This window comes from Coregonus clupeaformis, unplaced genomic scaffold (genome assembly GCF_020615455.1).
Source record: "Coregonus clupeaformis isolate EN_2021a unplaced genomic scaffold, ASM2061545v1 scaf1241, whole genome shotgun sequence".
Taxonomy (NCBI): Eukaryota; Metazoa; Chordata; class Actinopteri; order Salmoniformes; family Salmonidae; genus Coregonus; species Coregonus clupeaformis.
This window is the reverse complement of record NW_025534695.1, coordinates 36,189-62,500: the sequence shown is the minus strand read 5'-3', so window position 1 is coordinate 62,500 and position 26,312 is coordinate 36,189. Positions and strand designations below refer to the sequence as shown.

The following is a 26,312-nucleotide window of genomic DNA, read 5'->3' as shown; positions in this document are numbered from 1 at the left end:
CGAAACTATTTTAACGAAAACAAGTAATATTCGAACCCACGTCTGGAAGCTACTCTAGCAGAGCGTGCCCAAAGCCTATGGGAAGTGATTAAGGCCCTATAAAGCCTCCCAGAGGGTTAGTCCCAGGGGTGTCATAGTGTACAGATCACCATAGCACCATAGAACAGTACAAGCTGTACAGTACATTCCCTGGTTGGTTGATGTGACCCACACACCACAGCCCTCCACCACCTGTTCTGTAACCTGTTTCTAAAAACCAACTGATGATTTGACTCGTTCAGCTTTTCCTCGCCGTGGTTTTTGTGACAATAGTTAAGAGAGGTCATCAGGTTGGATAAATATTTTTTTTAATAGATACTTATGAATAATGTGATATAAATGTGATATTTTGCTAGATTTTATGTGTGTTTTATCTATCTAATGGCCAAGGCAAACAGAATAACAAATCCTGTGTGATTGTGTCAACCAGGTCTCGGCACACTGTTTATGTAAAATGTTCTCTAAACATAATTACCCTGAAATAAATGTTTTTCTCCAGACATAGATGTCTGATGGAAGCATGTCCGGATCAACAGAGCTACTGAAATAGCGTTGCACTTTGATCCATACCGTAATCTCCACTAGATAGAAAGTAATAAATTGTTATGTATCCTATTTCACACAGCTAAAAGAATGCGTATTAAGAGTACTTGACAGAGCCGGGACCAACAACATGGAGTCATCAGACGACCGGTAAGCATTGTTTTATTTGAACACATTTTCCCTTTAAAATGCTTGTAACTACTACTGACCATTTTCACCTTTTAATTTAGAGAGCAAAGTTCTGCAACAGAAGTAGCTAATACCAAAAAAAATTACTACCTAATCTAGATAGTAAGGGGACCCCAAGAGGTGCACGTTTCAGTTTCTGCCCTAGCACTACACAGCTGATTGAGATAATCAACGAATCATCAAGCTTTGATCATTTTAATCAGCTGTGTAGTGTTAGGGCAAAAACCAAAACGTGCACCCCTTGGGGTCCGAAGGGCCGAGTTTGGGAAACCCTGTACTAACATAATGTCACACTGTTGTTTACAGAAGGATTGTTATGTTGCTAAGGCGCTGACGGACTCCCTGAGGTCTAGTCCCATCGTGTCACAGCACCTGTCTTTATAGGGCGATGTTTATATGACAAAGTTTTTTTATCTGATAAATTTGAGCGAATGCTGCTGACATTGGAGAGTTAGGGGGGCTAGATAGCGTATCTAAACTCAACTCTGCACGCTTTTCTACGGGCTCCTGGCTGTGTGGAAAACACCAGTCCTTGCTAGGGTATGATCCTCACATGAGAAAAGGGGATGTAACATGTCTATGTTTTCACCTCTCTTTCAGAAGTGACAGTCAAAGAAAGGACTCAAGTCTTCCTCTAACTCCTTCATGGGTGAGTTGAGTATCTATCTATCTATCTATCTATATATATCTCTCTCTCTCTCTCTCTCTCTCTCTCTCTCTCTCTCTCTCTCTCTCTCTCTCTCTCTCTCTCTCTCTCTCTCTCTCTCTCTCTCTCTCGCTCTCTCTTGCTCTCTCTCTCTTGCTCTCTCTCTCTCTCTCTTTTCTCTCATCTCCCGCTCCTCTCTCTCTCTCTCCTCTCTCTCTCTCTATTCCTCTTTCACTGAAATTCCCTGCATGTACATGCTAGATCTCCTAGGGTTGCTGTGTTCACACTGCTTGAGGAAGATAGGGCCAGAGTCTCTCAGTAGCCTAGGTGATTGTAGCCTAGGGGTCTGTTGGAAGGGGAGGGGTCTGAGGGAAGAGGAGGTGTCTGAGGGAAGGGGAGGGGTCTGAGGGAACTACTAGAGCTTGTTCATGACCAATGAACAACTGGAGCAGATACATGAGCTACTATTTTGGTCCCCTCACTGCAATGTGGAACTACCACATCTCTGCTGGTCAAGATGTTACAGCCAAACAACTTCTCTCTAGGGGAAAAGCAGACATCCCTTGGAGATATTGTCAGATAAGCAACAATGAATCACTGTTATTGACACAATATGGAAAGTAGAGAAGAAGTAGAAAATGAACTAAAACAGTTTGAGCTTTTCATTGAATGAAAATCCCCACATGAAACAACTAACTACTTATCCACGCATCTGGATGGGAACACTGGGAACGTTTTACACTGCAGCTCTGTATCACTTCAAAATGTGAATCACTGTGCAACTATTAAAAACATCAGAAGCAGCCATTTAGCATAGTGATAAGATCATAGTTGCTAACGTGGTGTGCAGATGGAAACAGTCCGATGTAATCTACTGGTCCATCTGCTTTCTAGTACAGTAGGCTAATCTGTAACACTTAATGTGACTCTACAACAGAACTGTACACACACACACAAACATACACACACACACAGTCCAGATGGGTCTTAATGACACAATTCTCTGTCTTCACCACCTCAGAACAGGCTGTACCCACTGAGATGCAGTCTGTGCCTGGCATGGTGGCACGGCGTCCTCGGGGGTAAGGGTTATTGTGCCAACCTCTCTGCTGGTTGTTGGTGTCAGATCAGAGGTGGTGGCATGAGGGATCACAGCACCTAGTGACATCAGAGCGTACTACTGACAGCAGGTCCAATTAGTGTACAAAGTAGTTTAGTTCTCTTGATCGGTCTACTAAGACAGAGGCTGTGTTCCCTATGTTCCCTATGTCAAAACTAGTTCTCTATAAAGGTAATAGGGTACCATTTGGGACGCAGCCAAAGACAGATTGATGTCTTGACTAGATTGATTGTTTTTAAGCATATTTTTTTAAGGTTATTGTTGAAGCTCAGTTTTATGTTGTCTCTTAAAACTGTAACTAAAGTTTATTGTTATTCAGAGACAGTTCAGTCAAAACAAAGACAACCTTTTAGCGTTTCAGTCATGTGCACGATGGAACGCTGCTTCGTCCGTATATTGCTTGTTATCCTCGAAGCAACTCAAGTCGACGTGAAAGCTGAGAGAAACCCTCATTGGACCTGTCTGGCTTTCACACCTTAAAACATTTATGGACAGAGTCTTTTACAGCCTTGGCTGTAGTGAGTGGAGTGTTGGCCTCGGTCAGCACACACACACACACACACACGTACACACACACACGTACACACACACACGTACACACACACACATACACACACATACGTACACACACTCTGAAGTGTATCAGTGTGTGGCATGCCTGAGCCTCTGTAACCTGATAACACCCAGAATGCCTTCTAGAGCTCACTGTTCCAGCTTGTGTGTGTGTGTGTGTGTGTGCTCATTCGTTCCATAGCATAAGGGGGAGCAGTGCCACGTCTGTGCTAGCTACCACATTCTCAGCCCTGTCCCAATACTACACACACAGCCAAGGGCCAGTGGAGGTACAGGGAGTCAGGACAGGCTTAAGAGATTAAAGACTTCCACACCCACACATCAATTCTGGACCACTTAAACAAGTACAGTACAGCTCAATGGGACCTGGAATATAACTGTACAAACAAGTCTTTCTTTTGGTTTGACCTATAATGCCTACAGTACCGTACTGCTTAGTACCCAACCGCAAAAAAGAGATTTCAACTTTCAAAGGGATCTTACTTGGTTGGATAAAAGCTTAGACGGCATGTAAATTCGAGCACCCCCCCCCCAAAAAAAACATGATGCTTACTTGGTGTTGATTCTGATTTCTTGCATCTGTGTAATATTGTGAAAACCTCAGGATTGTACTGTTGTAATAATGGATCACAAAAATGTGAAGGGGGTTATTGCTCGTTCAGTATACACTCGACACTGTGTGTGTGTGCGTGTTCTTTCGTGCGTGTGTCACTAGTGGCTGTGTATCAAGCCTCCTCATCCAATGTGATTACCACCCCAGCCTCATCTTCCTAAATCCACCGTGTGTCTGTGTGCAGCCTGTCTATAAAACCCTAACACACAGATGAACCATGGAGAGAACACCCACTGTGGGACATGTTGGCCAAATCCAAGCCCAAAGCCTGGGCACAACGTTGTGGAACGTTCAGATATACAGTACCAGTCAAATGTTTGGACACACCTACTCCTTCCAGGGTTTTACATTTACATTTTACATTTTAGTCATTTAGCAGACACTCTTATCCAGAGCGACTTACAGTTTTAGTGAGTGCATACATTTAGTGTTGTTTTTACTTTATTTTTACTATTTTCTACATTGTAGAATAATAGTGAAGACATCAAAACAATGAAATAACACATATGGAATCATGTAGTAACCAAAAAAGTGTTAAACAAATCAAAATATATTTTATATTTGAGATTCTTCAAATATATTGTAGAATTCTTCATTATTCTACAATGTAGAAAATAGTAAAACTAAAGAAAACCCCTGGAATGAGTAGGTGTGTCCAAACTTTTGACTGGTACTGTAAATATATTCAGTAGAACAGATATGTATTTCACTGACATTTAGAGTAAAGGAATCATAATAGCTATATTTATTCATACAATTTCTATCTGCAATGCTGAATGCTTGTACCCTGGTCTCCTTCTGCATCACTCTGCCCAGGGCGACTAGTGATGATGTAATGTCGTCAGAAGTTGGGTCGTCATAGGACAAAGGATTATAGTACAGCAGGTGATGTACAGTCAGTGTTGCAGTGATATTTACGGTCAGGGTAAGTGTGGTCACCGCAGTCAAGCTGTTCTCTGTCTTCTAGTGAGTCTGGGTTCATCTTGAAATTATTGTGACCGTATACAGATGTTTATCTTTCTGTTGTGTGTAGTATTTTCCAGAGGCTTGTTGATCGAAGTATTTGCTGAAAATGACTACTGTGATGGTACATTAATATGTTTCAAAAAAATATATACAGTGTATACTGATATATATTTATATACAGTGCATTCGGATAGTATTCAGACCCCTTGACTTTTTCCACATTTTGTTACATTACAGCCTTATTCTAAAATGGATGAAATAAAATAAAAATCCTCATCAATCTACACACATTACCCTATAATGACAAAGCAAAAACAGGTTTTTAGACATTTTTGCAAATGTACTCAAAATTTTGCTAAGGTGAATCATGTTTCCATTGATCATCCTTCAGATGTTTCTACAACTTGATTGGAGTCCACCTGTGGTAAATTCAATTGATTGGACATGATTTGGAAAGGCACACACCTTTTTATATAAGGTCCAACAGTTGACAGTGCATGTCAGAGCAAAAACCAAGCCATGAGGTCGAAGGAATTGTCCGTAGAGCTCCGAGACAGGATTGTGATGAAGCACAGATCTGGGGAAGGGTACCAAAAATGTCTGCAGCATTGAAGGTCCCCAAGAACACAGTGGCCTCCATCATTCTTAAATTGAAGAAGAAATAGGGTGGTTGTCCCACTGGCTATCCTAAGTTGAATGCACCAATTTGTAAGTCGCTCTGGATAAGAGTGTCTGCTAAATGACCTAAATGTAAAAATGGAGGAAAACTGGCACCATCCCTACGGTGAAGCATGGTGGTGGCAGCATCATGCTGTGGGGATGTTTTTCAGCGGCAGGGACTGGGAGACTAGTCAGGATCGAGGGAAAGATGAATGGAGCAAAGTACAGAGAGATCCTTGATGGAAAACCTGCTCCAGAGTGCTCAGGACTTCAGATTGGGACGAAGGTTCACCTTCCAACAGAACAACGACCCTAAGCACACAGCCAAGACAATGCAGGAGTGGCTTCGGGACAAGTTTCTGAATGTCCTTGAGGGCCCAGCCAGAACTCGGACTTGAACCCGATCTAACACCTCTGGAGAGACCTGAAAATAGCTGTGCAGCGACGCTCCCCATCCAACCTGATAGAGCTTGAGAGGATCTGCAGAGAAGAATGGGAGAAACTCCCCAAATACAGGTGTGCCAAGCTTGTAGCGTCATACCCAAGAAGACTTGAGGCTGTAATCGCTGCCAAAGATGCTTCAACAAAGTACTGAGTAAAGGGTCTGAATACTTATGTAAATGTGATATTTATTCCTTTTTATATATATAAATTTGCAAAAATTTCTAAAAACCTGTTTTCACTTTGTCATTATGGGGGATTGTGTGTAGATTGATGAGGAAACTTTTTTTAAATCAATTTTAGAATAAGGCTGTAACGTAACAAAATATGGAAAAAGTCAAGGGGGTCTGAATACTTTCTGAATGCAATGTATGTATGTATATATATATTTTTATATTTATATCTATCATATCATTTTTATATTGTTTTATTATTGTCATTCTTACAGCAATGTGATCATTAGCTTCTATAAGGATGATGATTAATGTGACTGAAAAAGATTGAATCAAACCTATCATTAGCTAGTCGATGTGTGAAACGTGATTTGGTCACATTACAAGTCTAATCCTTTCCCTGTATAGCCTCTAATGGGGCGATGCTTTGAAAGTATTTGATTAAATTGTCCTGATTTGCATGTCAATGACTCCTTTGGTGGTATCAAGGGTGACTAGTTTGAGAAGTGTTATTTGAAACAGTAGAATGAAGAAGAAGTCACAGAACACTTGAGAAAATGTTTTGTAACAGTTACCATGGCAACGTGTTGTCCCCCTTTTGACGTCTTTGACCCCAGTCCATCTCAAGGTAATCAGCTCTTTCTTCACACCTTCAGATGAAGTCAAGAGGTTTCTATTGTTTGACCGAACCGCCTGGTATTGGACCCATATCAATCATATGACCCTAAATGAGTTGTCATTGATATGGGGTTGAATAGTAGTCGTTTTCTCCGCTGAGTGTGTTTGTTTGCTTGTTTTTGTGTTCTGTAACATGAAGTGCTTTTGAATGTGAGTCTCTCGCTTTTTTAGAACTAGGGTTAGATTTCTTTTGATGGCATCCTGCTACACACAGTGTGAGCAAAAAACAGATACAGACACACACACATTGTGTGTGCCGCATATCACTTTCCCAGTAAACAGTGACAGTATGCTCCTTGATAGAAGGGTAGGAAAGGAGAGATTTAGAGAGAAAAGGGAGGAAATTCAGAGATTCAGATTGAGTGTTTAAATGTCCGTTGTTCCATGGTCTGTGGTTCCCAGCGTAGGGCAGCTGGGTGTCTGGGACAAATTCCCACAGTCAACAGCTGAGAGCACTTGATAACTCCCCGTCATTGGCATTACAGTAACAGTCACCTCTCACCCCCCCAGTTATATCACTACCAGTAATCATACACAACCCCCTCAATGGCAGTTACTTTTATAACAAGTGGCATTTATGGGGGCTGTGGCAGTTTTAATCCCTGATCTGTTCCTAAAATAACTCAGTCCCACGCCTAGGCAGAGGCTAGAGGGGATGTGAGGGGAAGCTAGACCCCTCCCAGTTTAGCACAAAGTCCTGTCTGTTTTGGACGCACGCCCCGCCTGCATGACCCACCAGCTGAATACACTTACGGTAATGGTGAGGGATTGTTAGCGTTTTGCTAGAGGGGCATCTGATAGTATGTTTGAGTGATATGCTCAAAAAGCATTGGAAAGAGCTAATAATGGAGGGAGATATTGAAAGAGTAGAGCTAGAACGACAGCGATAATGGTATTTACAGATAAGGGGGAGGGAAAGTGGAGAGGGTCAAAAATGATTGAGAGAGAGAGGGGGATTCGGAAGAGCGAAAGAAAAATGATGGGGAAAGAGAGCACAGGAGAGGAGGAAAGGAGAGAGTGGTAGCCGAAAGAGAGAACCCCTCCATGCTCCAAGGCAAGGATGTCTGTCTGCAGCAGAAGAGAGTGAAAAAAAAATCTCAGCCTGTGCTGGCGTCTGGCGAATAATCTGCTTGCTTTTCTTTGCCATACCTCTCTCCCTCCTCCTCCTCTCGCTCCTCCTCCTCTCCCTCCTCCTTCTCTTCCTCCTCCTCCCTCTCCCCCCTCCCTTCTGCTCTGGCTACTGTGAGACAAACCACTCAGAAGGATCAGTGCATATGTACGGAGAGAGAGGGAGGGAGGGAGGGAGGGAGGAGGGGAGGGAAAAAAGAGAGAGAGAGGCAGGGGTGGGAGAGGGGGAGGGAGGGAGGGAAAAAAGAGAGAGAGGCAGGGGTGGGATCCCAGAGAGAAAAAGAGGAGGGGAGGGGAATGAAACCCTCTCACACACACACAGACAGACAGACAGACAAGCCCGGTGGACCAATCAGAGTGTTGTCACCCCCCCTGCGAGGGCTGTGGTAGGCTGGGCCAGGCAGAGGCAGTGTATGGCTGAACTTAAGTAGCATGCTCACTCCCAGCCCTTGTTGTTTTGTGTCTCTCCATGGTTGTGCAGACACGACTCAGTAGTATGAAGATCCAGGAGCTGCCTAGTAGCTGCGAAACGGCCGACAGGAGGGTCATCGGCCGGAGTTTGGACCAGGAATGTGGCGAGAGCTGCGAGGACGTACCCCGCTTGGACCTGTCGGCGCTGACCAAAGATAACAACTGGGGAGGTAAGTCTCGAGTCCAATTCCCCCCCACCTTTCTTTCCCTCTTCCACACACTCCTTCCTTCCTTCCCTTCCTTCTAGGCAGCACAGGGTGTCTGGGTGGCAGCTGCAACCCTCTCCTCCTCCTCTTGTTGTGGTGGCTCCTTCTGCGTCTTCAAGAAGACTTATGGACTCAGATCCTCTTCAAAGTTTCTCAGCTTCTATATCTGGAGAAGCTGCACCATTACTGAAGACGTTGTGCTTGTGTACACAGCTTGGAGCAGCATACTGCATTTAGATAGCAGATATTTGTATTGCCTTTTTACCATATGTGGCTCCTGTTCCATTAGACCACATGGAGTTTTTTTATTTACTAGTGGTAGGAACAGCATACAATATTGTGTTGTCTTGCTGCTACCATGAGTTATTGAAGAGTGAAAGAGTGAGTATTTATGGTTTGCACATGCTGCTGGCATGTTTTGCCTTTTGGTTGGCAGTTATTGGGCAGTTTGTGGGTTGTGAATAGCTTCCAGATTGTTGTAAGTAATCTTAAAGGGATTGATATTGATCTTGTTTGATATGGTCGGGATGTCTTCCCATGGATATTGCAAACGCTCCTGGCATTTAGTTTTTTAAGTGCGTATGTGAGTCAGTGTGTGTATGTGTGTGCCTGCATGATTAGATTAACCCTAGGGACAATAAGTGTGTGTGTATTCAGTAAGGTTGTATTTCAACTCTGCACATGGCATTGGATGTAAGCAATGAAGTGTGTCTATTTGTTTATTGATGCCGAGGTATCGAATCTCATTGGTCATGCATAGTTTATACAGAAATAGACAGAAGTATTCTATTATTCATTAGTCTATCATGGGCATGTCTGCTTATTTATTTTTTTTAGAAAGAAATGTAAGTCAAAAGTGTTTGTTAAATAACTGCAATACAGCGGATTTGGGGGATTAAACCATGTCAGAAAAGTGTTTGATATTAGAAAATAAATATTTTATTTCTTTCCATTTAGTTTCACTGTAAGCTTTTAATCCATGGTGCAACATTAGCAGCATGTTGTTGGGTGGGATTGGAGTATCAGGAAGGACAGGCTGTTAGATGCAGCACAACTGCTGCACAACTTGTCTGATTGTTTTGGTGAGAGATTGCAAAAGATGGAAGGCGGAGGTGGGTGGAGTTTGAAGAAATGTGTTTTTGTACACTAGTGAGACTGAATGCAGACTTGTTAGATTGCTTAGGCTCGTTTGCACAGGGAAAATTACCTGAAAGACAAGTCCACTTGCAGTTTCAGACTTGAAGGGACATGCATGGGGACAATTTTCTATAGTGACCTTGGTAACTTGAATATTGGATACTAAAACAATTTCCTATGTGGTTGCTTGGTGCAGGCAGCGGTCATGCCCAACCCAAACTACCTAACCCCAATGGGAATAGGTCACACCTTAAGGAAAATATTGTTCAAACATTTCCTTTGCATTCAGTCTGTCTTCCAACTCAAACAGCACTGTTTGTCTTGATTGTGTCACTAGTACAGTACATTACCAATAGAGCAAAAAGCACTCAAAGACGCCCTCTAGTGGTAGGGCTTGAGACATGTTTGTCCTATTTAGCTAAGGAGCACTGTGTTAGCCTGTTGCTAGTCCTTGTTTGCTCCAAAGTGAGTGTGATAGACAGATAAATATTCAGGTAGTGTCTGTCTGCATAGAAATTCTAACATGCAGTCAGTCAGTGCTGCAGCCAATGTGGGTTTGGTGTTAGGGGTTTTGGCAGTGCAGGCAGTGTGTGTGTGTGTGTTTTCTGGAGAACGAGTGAGAGGGGTTCGTTCTCTCAGAGCCAGGAGGGATGAGGAGAGGTGAGGAGGACAAAAACAGACCGTTTTGAAGTCACAGTCCACGTGTTACCTGGCACAGAAGAATCCCACACTACAGGAGGTACCTTCTTTAAAAAAGGATGTATCTGTCTCTTTGCTTTAATGCATAATGCTTTAGACCACTCTGAGCTACTGAGAGTTAGAACTCCCAGGGGAGTACTTATGATTGACCGTGACATAGCATTCCCATATCACGAGAAGCATTTCTCCTAGATGCAGGCAAGGCAATCTGAATGATTGGATCTTTTGAAGCCAGAGGAAAAGCAAGGCTTGCCAGAGCTTGGGTTTGAGTGTTTGATTAAAGAGCAGTGAACTTGAGTGATGTTTGGGGTCTTTTTGTCTGGCAGTAGGTCCTTTCTCTTCCCTTTAAATATAGAGCCAGAGGGGGTATGCAGGAAAGCAGATGAGGTTGTTGCAATATAAATGGATGAGATAATGATGGTTGAGACGGTGGGTGGTGCAGTGGCATGAGACCTTTTACCCAGTGCAGCCTGTGCCAACTACAGTCATGGTGAGCAGATATTTGCCGTCTGCCAGCTCCGCGTACATAGGGCTAGTTAGAGTAGAGAGGACTTAATATCTGTGTCCTGTCTACTACTGTGTAATGTCTCTGTCATTGGGAAATGATGTGCTATGATTTTCATTTCACCTTTCGCATGATTTTCCTCCCTCCATCTCTGTTCTTATCACCTTATTTTTATATTTTCTTCCCTCCCTCCCTCCCCCCTATCCCATCTCTTCTCTGTCCTCCAGATTCTCCATTCTTTAGCGCCCCTTTCCTTGATTTCAAAAGCGTTTTCCAGTCGAGTTATTATGATGGTAAGTGGCATTCTGGCTGGCATTGGAACCGGGACTTGTCTTGCCTTGATACAAATAACCCATTAGCGACAGAACAGAGAGAAAAAGCCCAAATGCCTGTTGCATGACCTTTTACTACTGCATGGCAACATCATTAAACAGTGATTGGACATATTCTGCTCCCAACCAATCACATTCCAACCTTTAGGGGCATGACAGCATGGCTTACCTCAACTACAATGGGCTGGATGCTGTGTGCTAGTTGATTTAAAGACCTCATTCGAAATGCCATGGTGAATGCCGTATTGGCTGCTTGACTGTGTTGTACTGTGTACGCATGACATAATAGGTTAAAACACGTTGAGTTGATTGAGAGTTTGTCGTCTAGTAACGCCATATGCAGCACGTGTTGATTGGATACATTGTTGGAGGCAACCTTCTGCCTAGGGAGACTAGGCTATTGCTCCCGCGCCCCAGGCAGTCCTTACATGCCTTGAGAGATCGTGGGAAACCGCACGTAGGCTTATAGAAGCATACTGCACGCACACACACTAAGTACATCCAAGCCAGCACCTCCATGACCCGAGGGCCTTTAAAGGCATACTCAGTAGCCTAAGTCTCAGTTAAGTCATTTGTGTTTATGAATTATTATCGGGGTGACAGTTGTACTTTTTTGTAAACACACCCAGGTCGCTTATCAGTATTAGACAGCTGCTGGTATGTCGTTACAAGCATCTAGGCAACCTAGTACTTACTATTATTAAAATAATTATATTTACAAGTCGAGTCAGCTATGAACGTTACAGCAGTCAAATGTAATTGTAATTTACAGTAAAAGACAACAATACTGCGGTATATGTATAGCGCCGTTATCTGCTTTATATCTTGCAGTGCAAACACAAAATTCCACCTTCCGCATTCAGCAACTAGCTAATAGTGTTGAACAGAATAATAATTCGCAATCAAAAAGTTGCAATAGTATACTCAACATCTAAGAGGAAAACAATTAGCCAGCTGCAGCTAGCCTTACTGCAGCTGACAGCTAGCTGGCTTTCGTGATTATTATCTGCACCATCTAGAGTCCAGCATGCGCTAGTCGTGCTGAGTGAGGAGTCTAGAACATGGTGTTAGGGCTACACTATAGGAACATATTCCTAATCCCTTACTGAATGAAAATTGCCCACAATTCCTATTTCATTCAAAACTCAAGAAGGCAACATGAAAGCAACTTTGCTACAGACCCGCTGGTGTTTTCAAATCTGCGCTGCTGCGGTCATCAGCTGTCACACAGACAGATGGACGGACGGACCGACAGCCAGGAGCCAATATGAACTAAAAGCTAAAAATTACACTACTTTTATTCTGTATAATTCAACTCGTTTATAATATTGGGATATACAGTAGATATTTGTGTTGTTGGTGTGTTGCTGTAGTCGGATGGATCAGAGGAACAGATAGGGTTTCCACTAGTAACCACAAACACAAAGTCAAAATTGGCTACAGTGGTAACTAGTAACGCCCAACAGATAGGCCTATGTGCGCGAGAGAATTTCTGAAGAATATGCGTCATATTCGACCTGCAATCTGTAATCAAAGCTGCTGTACTATTGGTCAAAACGTCATTTTGATCACTTTGAAGTGACACAAATGACAAATTAAGCTTTTATCTATCCATTTCGAGATATATTAAACCAACAAAAAATAGCCTTTTTTATTTTGGAATTCGAACTCCCAAATAAATGAGCCCCAATCCGCCCCCGCTTCTTAGAAAAACATGCATGTGCAGCTACAGGGTGTGTGTGCACGTGGGTGTGCATGTTTTCAAAGAGTGATTCCTGAATTCTGACGCCTATAAATGTTTACATTGGTGATATGGAAACCTGACGTTGTTATTGCTCTCACCTTCCCTTCTGGCTATGTTACCTCTCCAGTGTGCAGTGTAGCCTTCATGGTCTCGTTTTTACTGTGGTACAATACCGTGGTTTCTCTCACGTCCACACAAATGCACGTGCAGGCAACTACATACACAGTCAGTACATAATCCTTGGCTGAGTGTTGTTTTTACAATGATGTTGTGTGGTGGTGGCTTAGGCTATCTGAAGTGAAGCCTTCCCTTCTCTCCTAGCAACAACGACCTGTGTGAGCCACTGATCTGTGATACAGTACAGCTCAGGCTGTGGGTACAATGCCTTGGTCTCTCTCTCTCTCTCTCTCTCTCTCTCTCTCTCTCTCTCTCACACACACTCACTCACATACACAGTTCTCACTCTCTCTCACTCTCACTCACATACACAGTCCAACAATATTCTTCCTATGCCAGTCACTCTCAGTATGGCCTGGTCCCAGATCTGCTTGTGCTGTCTTGCAAATTGATGACAATGACCATAGAAATTGTGAAGACATCACAAACCGATATGGGACAAGGCTAACTCTGGAGTCACAGCCGTTCCATTCCTCTCCCCCAGGGAGGTGATGGCTCCTGCATTATCCCAACCAGAGGCATCAAAGAGCAGTCCGACTTATTTATAGCTTGGGATTGGGATTGTTAGAGGCATCTGCATGGTTATTTTCACCACAGCATAATTATTGGCGAGTCAGAGTGGACTCTGGCTGGGGCTGAACTGGGGCCAGGAGCTGGGGAAACCAGCCTGGAAAACGGACGAATGGGTCCGTAAGTCGTTAGTTAGTGGCGAAAGTTTTAGTGAGCAGCTTCATCATCCCACACCGCAGTGACCTTTAGGGCGCTCGGATGCGGGGTGCCAGGAAGGTGTTGCCGAGGTGACGAACGACAGCCATGTTTAGACTTAAAGTGGCCGTTAATTCATTTGGATCCAATCAGTTGGATTCCCTTCTGATCACAGCCAGTGAACGCTGCTTACTGCTTGCCTCATCTCTTGAGACGACCAACAGATAGACAAGCCGTTATGTTGCTGTGTTCTACTTAAACTACACTATGTTTAGAGGTGTTTGTAGTTCAGATGTTGCAGCCAAGCAGGGTCAATGTTTTTCTTCTTCATTTTTTTTACTTTAGTTTATTTAGTAAATATTTTCTTAACTCTATTTTCTTAAAACTGCATTGTTGGTTAAGGGCTTGTAAGTAAGCATTTCACAGTAAGGTCTACACCTGTTGTATTCGGCGCATTTGACAAATAACATTTGATTTGATTTGATGTTGTGCTCTAGCAGTGTTTGAGAGAGATAAGCCAGTGTTTGTCGACTACTGGTAGAGCCTGCCAAGTTCCACAGGTCACTCCCTCATCCCTGCCCATGGGGATGTCTTTGCCGTGTGTGTGTGTGTGTGCAGTGCAGCTTGTCACTTGCCTTTTTTCATTGCACCGCCTTTTGGATTACAAAGCCTTGGGATATCAAAGGTGTTCCGAGTGCAGTATGTTTTAAAACATTAGAAGAGTCCATTTTGGAATTTAGTCTGGGACTAAGACGTCACAGCAAGTAAAAGTTCCATCTTTATTTTCGTTTTATCTAGCAGCATAAATACAGTTTATCCACTGGGAAAACAGTACTGGGAGGGAGGGGGCACGCTATTCCACACGAAGAGCTCAGAGAAGAGAACCCCAACCTTTCCCCCCACGTAAGAACCAGCATTGAGGAACCAACCCAGCCAGACTCGTTGAAAAACAAAGGACAGCAATGGTAGCCTAACCCACTTTTAGTGTGTGTGTTTTTGTTTTCATGGAGGTTCTGTCATTATCAGACTAACCTGTGTTATTTTCTGTGTGTTCCACAGAGCCAGTCCCGGCCTACTCGTCGTGGCAGCGGGAGAGCATGGACAGCGAGGAGGCTTGCATTTCGCCCCAAGTGGGGGGCCGCCTGATTCGCCAGCTGATTGAAGAGGACAGCGACCCCATGCTGTCCCCCCGTTTCCACGCCTACGGACACTGCCAGCAGTACATAGATGACACCGAGGTGCCACCCTCGCCACCCAATGCACACTCCTTCGCCAGGTGAGGAACCAACATGGACTTACAGTACTGTTGACTTTGGGGACTAATAGTGTGTGTGGGTTTGTTTGTGTGACTGAATGAGTTTGACTGTTTTTGTGTGGCACTGTTTTATTTACAAGATATGAAAGTCACATAATGTGTGATTAGATGTTTGTTCATGCATGTGTGTTTTCACAATGGGTGTTTCGAGTGAATGCATATGTATACATCCAATGTGACTCTGTGTCCATAGCAACAGGCAGTCATTCTATTTCTATGGCTGTGTCTCTGTCCTGCAGTCGGAGGAGGAGTTCCTCTCTGGGCTCCTGCGGTGATGACGACCTGCAAGAGCTGACCTCAGCCCAGCTCTCCAAGAAGATCCACGGTCTCAAAAGGAAGATCCACAAGTACGAGGAGAAGTTCGAGGAGGAGCGCAAATACAGGGTAAATGGTAGCCCCTGATGAATGCTCTGTAGCTGAAACATTGGACAGCAAGGGGAAATGAGTGAGCAGCTTTTCTTTATTGATTTCTAATGTAGATACAGTATACCAGAGAAAGCAGGCAAGCACAACTAGCTTATTCTGAGATATAGCAAGACATCCAAAGAAATGCACAGAAATATAAAATGCCATTTATAAGACTCACACGACTGGCTTCCTCGAAGTAAACAAGATTAGAGAGTTCAGAATGAGACTCAGCTGATGGGAGGGGTGTCAGGAATGGGGTCAATTGATAAAGTCAAGATGTTGTGGGAAGACGTCAAACACTGCTGCTGTTTGTGGATTGAGAGAAATCATGTGTTGTTGTTTACAGCCCTCACACAGCGACAAGGCCGACAACCCAGAGGTCCTGAAGTGGATGAACGAACTGGCCAAGCTCCGCAAAGACCTGAAAGAGCACAAGCTCCACAAGTCTGAGGAGGACCTCCCTCCGCTGACCCGCCAGCGCAGCAACACCCTGCCCAAGAGCTTTGGCTCCCAGCTGGAGAAGAAGCCCCAGCAGGAGAAGGTGCCCAAGCCCCCGGTAGAGAGCACCCTAGAGGGCGTCCAGAACAAGCTGCAGGAGAAGAGGAATGAGGGGGGACGGCCCGAGGACATCAAGGTGAGATAGGAGCCGCCTAGCCGCTTATTGTACTTGCTGGACCTATGTTAATAGCTAAACGCTAATGGTTAACAGCTAAAGGCTAACAGTGTCTTCCTCCTCTGATAGGATATGACCCGGGAGCAGATCGGTTCTGAGAAGGTGGCCCTACAGAAGGCTCTCCTGTACTACGAAGGCATCCACGGTAGACCGGTGAGTGTCTTGTCCACTGTCCCTTTGCTGCCCCCCAAACCTATTTCATAGAGCCTTCTAGATAGCCCACCCCCTGTCAGTACAGTAACTGATGGCGCAAAGTATTCCAATAAATGCATTAAATCAGTCTCTGTACAGTAGAAGACCTGACCTAGATCACAACTGAAGAGTAAATAATGTCTTGAACCAGGCCGTTTGTGTGTGTAGAGTGCAGCATGTGTGCACACAGATGTGTGCTTTGAACTATGCAGTCTTTTCATGCAACCTAGATACAACGTTGTCTGCATTTACACAGGCAGCCCTATTCTGATCTTTTTCCCACTAATTGGTCTTTTTTACCAATCACATCAGATCTTTTCACATCCGATCTTTTTCATAGCTGATCTGATTGGTCAAAAGACCAATTAGGGAAAAAAAAGATCAGAATTGGGCTGCATGTGTAAACGCAGCCATAGAGACCCAGATACAACAATACATTATTAAAAGGATGAAATACCAATGAAAACATGACTTTCTGCACTGAAATATATCATTATTGGCAGGCCAAAAGTCTTTAGACAGCTGTAACGAGTATCTTCATCTCAGTGATGACAATTGCTAAAGGACAAAAAGTCAGCTAACGTCTTAATTGAATGGTAAAGGAAGTGACACGGACTCCCTTTTTGATGTTAGACTGAATCTAATTGGGCTAATCCTCGTTAATGGTGTTTATCAGGAAGTGGAACGGTGACCTTTCTGACACCCATAGTCTTCCCTGTGTGACTTTCTATGCTAGTTTATGGCCAGTTGTCCTCTGAGGTACTCATAAAAATTGATGGGGATGGAATCTATGTTACCTGACATGTTGTTGTGTGTCAGCCCTAGCTAGCGGTGTGCTATTGTAGCCCCCCAGGGGAGTGTTAATGCTAGCTAGCGGTGTGCTATTGTAGCCCCCCAGGAGAGTGCTAATGCTAGCTAGCGGTGTGCTATTGTAGCCCCCCAGGAGAGTGCTAATGCTAGCTAGCGGTGTGCTATTGTAGCCCCCCAGGGGAGTGCTAATGCTAGCTAGCGGTGTGCTATTGCTAACATTGTGCCTTTCCCTTTTCTCTCTGCCTCTTCTCTAGGTTACAAAGATCGAGAGACAGATCATGAAGCCCCTGTACGACAGATACCGCCTGGTCAAACAGATCCTCTGCAGAGCTTCCACCATCCCCGTCATCGTAAGTATAGCTAGCTCTCTTTGCTCTCTCTTTCCCTTAATTTTCTCCACAGCTGGGTTGTTCCTGGGTTGCTCTTTGATGAGCTGGTGGTAAAGGTCACCACGTACAGTGTAGCATTGGCTGAAGATCAAGCACTTAATCCTAACAACGCTAATGTTAGCATTAGGCTAGCATTAGCGTCAGTGTCCATCGGCGGTACTGTATGTAGTGGCTAGGTTAGCCTCAAGGCCAATGCCCTAAGCCTAAACCCGGCTTTAGTGGCTCAGTGGATCCACAGGTTCTTAACAGAGCTCAAAGGTGACAAGCTGGGGCCACAGCAACTCAGCTGGGCACAGGGGACTACGAACAAACACACACGCACACCCCAGCTGTGCAGACACTCCCTCTAAACTAGAAAGATGGCATGGCTACTGAGGGGCGGAAAACACTGTACAAGAGTTCAGATTCTCATCAGATATAGGGATTCACTGAGGCTGGATTGATACCAGAAGGGGATAAAAAAATAAAATCTCACAGTAACCTCTAACCACCAATACATTAAAGGTTATTATAATATACATTCTTTTTTCCATTGTAATACATTTCATCTCCATATAATTTATGTAACGGGTATACAAGAGCACTATATATTTTAATGTTTTGTCCCAGTTTTCCCTTTTAATTTCTTGTGTAAACAATTTGATTACGTAATATGTAATCTGTGTTATGGACCTAATGTACTGTACAGAACATACTTTATATAATAGATTTAATCCTCATTATATAAATTGGAGACCTAGCAAAGGTTTATTAACGGTAGATGTACTGTACATGGTAGCATATAGGGTTATGTCAACTGTTGAATTAATTGTGTGAAAGGGCTGACGCATGATACCCTTATCTGTCTGATCTAAGAACCTGTTACCCTGCCTGCCTTTCAGAGGCTTAAAATCACACGAGCCTAGTGCTATGTTTTCACTGAGGAAGCCTACTATGGTCGTGACAAGGTACCACAAACAAGAGCAGGTCATTCTGATCCTAGTACTTGGTACAGGTTCCAAAAGAAGCATGGTAGTGTTCAGCAGAAAATCCTAGAGTGACAAACCTGATCCAGGATCAGTTTATAGTGGACGCTATTCAGTCAGTTTCTCTATGTGCTCTGTAGTCACAGCTGAACTGGGGTCAGTTCTCGAGTGGTAACACCTCCTTGTTAACCCTCAGGGTTCCCCTTCCAGCAAACGCAGAGGTCCTCTACTTCAGCCTATTATCGAGGGCGAAGCCGCGCTCTTCTTTGACGACATCAAGGTGAAGACACACTACTGCTGCTTGTGCTCGACTAATCAGTGATCAGAACGCAACTCCCGCCCCCTCGCACCCTCCAATCCCCTACTCCCTCACCTCTCAACCAAACCTGATTGCAGCCTGTGGATTGGGTGGCCACCCATAGCACATGTGGGGGGAGGTTTTGATTCAGTATCAACTTGGTTTTTGATGCTTAGATTGCTGCTTCATGACTTGTTAGATTGATTGCTTTGGGATCAATTTGATAGTGTGTGAGAAGGACTAACAAGGCTACTTGCCTGTGCATGGTGTGTGTCAATGTGTGTGCACACCAAAAAAATAAATAAATCAGATAATCAAATAATTAAATCATAACAAAAACAGGGAGATCGTCAAATCAACGCTGGTCTTGAGATGCTCATCATGTTTGTGCTGCTATTTGTGGATGTATTAGAATGGTTTTGATTGAGACAATCTAATAGAACTTCAAAGTAGAATAATTAACAATAGACTTGTATTAACCTCATCATTCTTGTCTGTGCCTGAAAAATGACTGAATAATTTGTCTTTGTGCTCTGATTCCGGTAACATTAGATTCACAATATTTGATTATCTTTCATTAACCTAGAGCTTGACCCTGGGTGTCCCTTGACAGCCCCATGGCGTGTAGATCAGTTCACCCCAGCATCGCTCACCCTTTCCCCCCTTAACCCTCCACTGACCTCCCACTTCGCTGGTTCTGTCTCCATAGGAAGAGGAGGATGGCTCTGAGGATGACTCTGAGTCCAACAACAAGCCCCAGTGCCAGATCACGGGGATAGTGCGTCCAGACTTTAGTATGCTGGGCTTTCTGGACCAGCTGGAGGAGGAGACGGACGGCTTCATCTCGCCCGTCGACGAGCTCTCGCCCTCCAAGAACACCACCGACATGCGTCTGTCCAACCTGCACTCGGCCACCATGTAAGCAACCAGGCCGGCGCTGACCTCTTCTTAATTGCCCCTGAGGGGATAAATAAAGTTGAATTGGATTGAAATATAATTGACCTAATATCTATAGCATCCGGATGGATGAAAGTGGACATTGTAGTTTAGATTGTAGAATTGGAGTACTACAATCCTTAGTAGTCTCATGTTATTGTTGATGTCTTATCGATTGAAGTTAGCGGTGGTATTTCATGTATTTCTTAGGTGCAAGTGTATAGAAGAACGTTCACTTCTTAAACAACTAAGATTGTAACAACTTGAAGGACTTGAAGAACTTTAAGAGTCAAAACAACCTTTGAGGTTCAGATGCCTAAAGCTGTGTTTGTCTCTCCCCCACACAGGCCGGAACTTGTGGAGCAGCTACAAGAGGCCCGGGAGGAGAAAAAAAGAATCCGCAAGAACCTAAGAGAGTTTGAGGATCAATTCTTCAGGCAAAACGGAAGGTAAGATGACATTTCCGTTTTTTGTTTTGGGTCATAGTTCGACTAAATGTAAACTATTAGATGATACGAGGACTCTAAGAAGTCCTCATGATGTACTGTCCTTCATCTTTGGTTGCACAGCCATTTTGACCATCGTCCATTCGGCTAATGTTTGTATTTTCTTCCTCCCGCTCGCTGTTGCCATAGAAACGTGCAGAAGGAAGACCGCTCCCCCTTGGCGGTAGAGTATAACGAATACAAGCACATCAAAGCCAAGCTTAGGCTGATAGAGGTTCTCATCAGCAAAGGAGATGCCTCTTAAGATCATCTAAATAAAAGAAAACATCAAAGACTGACAGAGGAATGAATGAGGCTCGGTCTCAATAAGAGATGAACCACACCAGCCCATGGAATGGAAAACCATCCATAGCAAAACAGATACACCTCATCATCCCTCAAAATATTTTTTTTTCTTTCTTGTGCCGTCTGTGCCATACACACGTTTGGCTTCAGGAGATGCCAACATGTTGCCCCCTGATTAATCCGAACTGTAGAAGGGAAACAGTATGGCTTAGTTGCTGAGCTGAGAGGTATTGGAGCTGACATGTAGGTGCTGCCCTGGAGGCTACTCCATCTTGTCTGCTGTTTCCCTCGTATAGAAGAAGAACCCCGGAACTCAAAATGTCGGGCATCTTTGAATGAATACTAACCTAATGTAGAAGGCGGAAAAAGATGCCTGAGCGGAGTCCCCACATCCGTTTTTTAGGGGAAGCGGAAGTTAGGTTGAAAATACTGTATCCCTGAAAACCGGAAACATCCGCTTTTTGTCCAACCCCGCAGAGAGTGGACCAAAACCAACCTTTTTTCAAAGGAAACATTGTTTTGTTTTTTATGCATCTTGATATTGATTGATACCAAGAACTCCCCTACATTGAGTAATCATCACTCATTTAAAGGATACATTTACAATGTGTTTTGTATTGATTTAATTTATTTTTCTCCTTTGAATGTTTATATGGTAGTTCATATAGACTTTCTCATTGGATTAAAAACAACATTATTTTTTCCCCCTCATTGTTTAGGAGTGAAGTCTTAAAATGTGGAGTATAGATTATGTACTTTAAGGTATTGCCATTTTCAGAACAACTTTTTGTAATCAGAAAAATAGAATGAGGGGATTGTGTATTTTTGTAAGGGAGACAGACAGTTACAATCGGCATGCAAACAACCAATCAGAGAGCCAGTCTAGCAGAGTTCAGCCAATGGATGGATTTTTCATGTAACTCATGATTGGTGCCATATACCGCATTCACGTGCTAGTCGGAACTAGGAAACTCGGAAATGTTTGACTTGTAAACTGGTTGAACGCTGCACATGTATAATTACAACCAGTTAGCAAGTCGAACATTTCAGAGTTTCCTAGTTCCGACTAGCACGTGAACGCGGCAATAATCTCAAAACGTAATGAACTAATGTTAACCTAGGAAAAACACACGTTGTTGTTGTCATCATCAATGCTTATTTTTGTTGTTTCCAGAAATGGTTTGTATTTTTAGCATAACAAATATGAGGATATGTCAGAGGAGCATTCATTTGTTAAAACTGAGAACTAGAATGCAAAACAAATAGTAGTCTATGATGTGTTATTATGATCCAAAGGAAATTACTCAGATTGCATACCAAAATAGTGTAGTGGGTCAATGTATACAAATCATTCATTATTGTGATCATATTCATCAGTCACTTATGAATTTGACTGCTTGTATATTATTTTGCATTGATGTGTTTTCTTTTCCTATTCACTTTGTCTGAAAATAAGCTATCCTGTCTTGAAATCACTGGTATGTTTTTGCTCGCACTTTCCAACACTGGCAAGGGCCATTTTGTGCGGAACATCCATCCTTAAAGAAAAGTCCCAATAACTCCTCTATCAAAATGGCCGCCAATCCCCAACGCAGAACCTTCAATACTCAACCAAGGCATGCTGCATTCTTTCTTTATGTAGGTATTTTAACATCATAGCCTATTTGTTCCTTGTAAATATGGATCCAGATCTATGTTTACATTTCTAAGTGAGCAAGTACATTTTTCCTTTTTCTCCAAAATGGATAATTTTAACAGTGTGACTTTCGTTTTTATTGAATGTAAAACACTGGTGGACATAATGAATTATGGGTGTGTACATTTTAGTACATAAATTGTATATGTATTTTGTATATATAATATAAAACCAAACATATTTTTACTGACTTTGTTGGCGTTGGGTTTTCACTGGTGTGTGTGGTACTGAATTGGTGTGGTGAATGTCAACACGTTTCACAGGGAAATACTGCAAGAACAAAGAACATGGCAATTTCATTCATATATTGTTCTAAACTATGATTTTTAAGTAATTAATTTGCATTTTATTGCATGACATAAGTATTTGATCACCTACCAACCAGTAAGAATTCCGGCTCTCACAGACCTGTTCGTTTTTCTTTAAGAAGCTCTCCTGTTCTCCACTCATTACCTGTATTAACTGCACCTGTTTGAACTTGTTACCTATATAAAAGACACCTGTCCACACACTCAATCAAACAGACTCCAACCTCTCCACAATGGCCAAGACCAGAGAGCTGTGTAAGGACATCAGGGATAAAATGGTAGACCTGCACAAGGCTGGGATGGGCTACAGGACAATAGGCAAGCAGCTTGGTGAGAAGGCAACAACTGTTGGCACAATTATTAGAAAATGGAAGAAGTTCAAGATGACGGTCAATCACCCTTGGTCTGGGGCTCCATGCAAGATCTCACCTCGTGGGGCATCAATGATCATGAGGAAGGTGAGGGATCAGCCCAGAACTACACGGCAGGACCTGGTCAATGACCTGAAGAGAGCTGGGACCACAGTCTCAAAGAAAAGCATTAGTAACACACTACGCCGTCATGGATTAAAATCCTGCAGCGCACGCAAGGTCCCCCTGCTCAAACCAGCGCATGTCCAGGCCCGTCTGAAGTTTGCCAATGACCATCTGGATAATCCAGAGGAGGAATGGGAGAAGGTCATGTGGTCTGATGAGACAAAAATATAGCTTTTTGGTCTAAACTCCACCTGCCGTTTTTGAAGGAAGAAGAAGGTTGAGTACAACCCCAAGAACACCATCCCAACCGTGAAGCATGGAGGTGGAAACATCATTCTTTGGGGATGCTTTTCTGCAAAGGGGACAGGACGACTGCACCGTATTGAGGGGAGGATGGATGGGGCCATGTATCGCGAGATCTTGGTCAACAACCTCCTTCCCTCAGTAAGAGCATTGAAGATGGGTCGTGGCTGGGTCTTCCAGCATGACAACGACCCGAAACACACAGCCAGGGCAACTAAGGAGTGGCTCCGTAAGAAGCATCTCAAGGTCCTGGAGTGGCCTAGCCAGTCTCCAGACCTGAACCCAATAGCAAATCTTTGGAGGGAGCTGAAAGTCCGTATTGCCCAGCGACAGCCTCGAAACCTGAAGGATCTGGAGAAGGTCTGTATGGAGGAGTGGGCCAAAATCCCTGCTGCAGTGTGTGCAAACCTGGTCAAGACCTACAGGAAACGTATGATCTCTGTAATTGCAAACAAAGGTTTCTGTACCAAATATTAAGTTCTGCTTTTCTGATGTATCAAATACTTATGTCATGCAATAAAATACAATGTGATTTTCTGGATTTTTGTTTTAGATTCCGTCTCTCACAGTTGAAGTGTACCTATGATAAAAAATTACAGACCTCTACATGCTTTATAAGTAGGAAAACCTGCAAAATCGGCAGTGTATCAAATACTTGTTGTCCCCACTGTATAAGATAGCTTCTAGATTTAAAACACAAAACTACAGGGTGGAATTACGTTTATTTGTTCAGGAAAAAATATAAAGAAAGATGTATTCCATTTAAAAGGTACAAAAGTAAATGATATACTTGAAACAATCCAGTTATAGATCCACTAACAAGCCCTTATTTGCATACATTGACCAAGAAACATTGACCCCATGATTTGGAATTGTCGCCATTACTGTGGTGAAATAATCATAACGAATGAATAGGTTTTTTCCCCTAGCCTGGTCGCTGATCGGTTTGTTGTGTATTGCCAACTGCTTTAATCAGCAAAACAGCAGAAACGGATCAGGGACCAGGCTATAATAGAACACATTGAGCCTCCCTCAGGCATTGCCCTAGCTCAGCTTTGAATCAACAACAAAGGTCACTATGACATCATTTGTTTTTGTTTATTATGTCATTATGTTTACATTGAGGGCGACAGAGTTATAAATCCTCAAAATAATAGTAATTATTCCCCTTTACGACGTTTGTCTTGACCCCAGCTACAGTGGAGAAAGACAGGGCATAAGAAAGGAAATGGTATACGATACAATACCTCCATTGGCTGAGACGTTCGGTAATAGGACAGAATGCACAAACAAAGTTGTTTTTCTCACTTGCATATCAACACACAATCCAGATACACTTGAGAGAAAAGTAATTGAAGTAACGACCGGGAAATTATGCAGAGATGTTCAGAGCGCAAAGTTTGGATGACGGTCAGGGGACATCATTACATTACTAAGCTGTTTGCTTAAGTTCGTTATTGCTAATAGGATGACCCAATATAATCTGTTCCTTAAACCTAATCAATGACCCAAGACTAATTCTGCAGGGCAAATTGACCAATTCTAATATCATTGGTCCGAATGCTGTGCCATCATATAAGGAACTGGTGGGAACCATGAACAGATATTCTGCAAGTCAACCTATTATCCACCAGGCCACGAATGTGCAATCATTCTGAGCTCGTGGCGGCAATAGATCTCCCAGATTGACATTGAGATTACTTATTCCTAACCTGGGGTTACAGGGATCAAAGTAATTGGGATTAGCTGTATTTCTGTGTTTGTTTATAATGTAACGATGAGCAGTCTTTTTGCGTTTCCTCTCGACGACATGCACACAGACATTTTAACATCCATTAAAAAAAACATCACAATCAAAGGAAATATTGATAACTGTAAGATTGAGGACATGTAAGTAACTCCAGTCGGTCAGTTAGTCGTTTAAATGTAGAAATATACTGGTAATGTGGGTATGGCATTAGAACGCCATGTATTTATTGGGCCAGAGTGTGGAACTGTCTGCCTGATGTTCACTGATGTATTAATCTGGTATCATCTGTCCTCAAACTGACCCAAGATCAGCGGTAAAAGGCCAGGGCTTCAAAGTTCACCTCCTACATCTGACATGTATCATTTTCTCTGACAACAATTATTTTTTTAAACTATTCAATTCAATAAACTATCTTAAAGCAACAAAAAAGCTGGTTTAATTAAAACTGTTCAAGTTATGTACATCAATCTGCATAGAACACACAATTATAACTGAAAATACAAAATCCACTGACGCACCCCCCCCAAAGAAAGTATCTGTTATAACCATTCTCAAAACAAGACGCATTATAAAGCCACACACCTTGCGTTCAGAAATCTGAGCAATTATATCAAAATAATAATAATCTGCTTCTCTATAATCGTCTTAAACGTTTGCTCCTTTGTCGTTTCCCTCCGTCCCTGTACACCCCACCCCTCCCTTTTTATATATATCATAATCTCTTATGGTAAACTGTATAGGGAAAGTGCTATGGAATCGCAGCCCCCTTCCCACCACCCATCCGTCCATCCAGCCACCCCCCATTCACAGGGCGTTGTTATTTAAAGTGCATTAGCATTAGCAACCATGCTAATTCCCATGGTCCTTGCTCCTCCAGGCCTCTAGGGGGAGCCACTGACCCAGCTACTAGGTCTCACACCAGGCTGAAGCCCTCGTACTGCTCCACGGCCTGGGTGAGACGGCGGTGCAGGGTCTCTTTGGTCTGGTAGCGGGGCATGTCCAGCAGGTTGTAGCAGGTGTGGGCCACGGGCAGATAGTGCTCCTCGGCCGACGTGGACTGGATGGAGATGCGGAGGCTCTCCATGCCATGGATGGGGATGCGGTCGCTGCCCGTCAGGAATACTGGGAAAGAAGGGACAGTAAAAGGGGAGGGCCAGTGTTAGCATTAGGTATAGCATTATAGTTGAGAGAGGGAGGGATAGCGTTAGCTTTAGATGTACTGTATTATTGAGGCTGAGATACTGGCTGAGTACTAAT

General features: G+C 43.3%; 2 protein-coding genes across 4 annotated transcripts in view; one reads left to right on the top strand and one right to left on the bottom strand.

The window, feature by feature from the left end:
- LOC121535982 (protein FAM13A) overlaps positions 1 to 22,408 on the top strand; it is a 94,638-nt gene extending 72,230 nt beyond the window's left edge. The window contains exons 13-24 of the mRNA XM_041843231.2: positions 665 to 732; positions 1,372 to 1,420; positions 8,251 to 8,410; positions 14,805 to 15,021; positions 15,300 to 15,444; positions 15,815 to 16,102; positions 16,211 to 16,294; positions 17,398 to 17,493; positions 18,694 to 18,777; positions 19,505 to 19,713; positions 20,079 to 20,180; positions 20,367 to 22,408. Of these exons, the coding sequence (XP_041699165.2) occupies positions 665 to 732; positions 1,372 to 1,420; positions 8,251 to 8,410; positions 14,805 to 15,021; positions 15,300 to 15,444; positions 15,815 to 16,102; positions 16,211 to 16,294; positions 17,398 to 17,493; positions 18,694 to 18,777; positions 19,505 to 19,713; positions 20,079 to 20,180; positions 20,367 to 20,481 (1,617 nt within the window). The 3' untranslated portion in view covers positions 20,482 to 22,408. The remainder of the gene's footprint in view (positions 1 to 664; positions 733 to 1,371; positions 1,421 to 8,250; positions 8,411 to 14,804; positions 15,022 to 15,299; positions 15,445 to 15,814; positions 16,103 to 16,210; positions 16,295 to 17,397; positions 17,494 to 18,693; positions 18,778 to 19,504; positions 19,714 to 20,078; positions 20,181 to 20,366) is intronic.
- A 1,600-nt stretch (positions 22,409 to 24,008) lies between these two features.
- The window catches only part of LOC121535981 (probable E3 ubiquitin-protein ligase HERC3), a 36,406-nt gene continuing 34,102 nt past the window's right edge, over positions 24,009 to 26,312 (bottom strand). For all 3 annotated transcript variants that reach the window (XM_041843229.2, XM_045217813.1, XM_045217812.1), the window contains one exon: positions 24,009 to 26,177. In XM_041843229.2, coding sequence (XP_041699163.1) covers positions 25,969 to 26,177 — 209 coding nt within the window. In that variant the 3' untranslated portion in view covers positions 24,009 to 25,968. The remainder of the gene's footprint in view (positions 26,178 to 26,312) is intronic.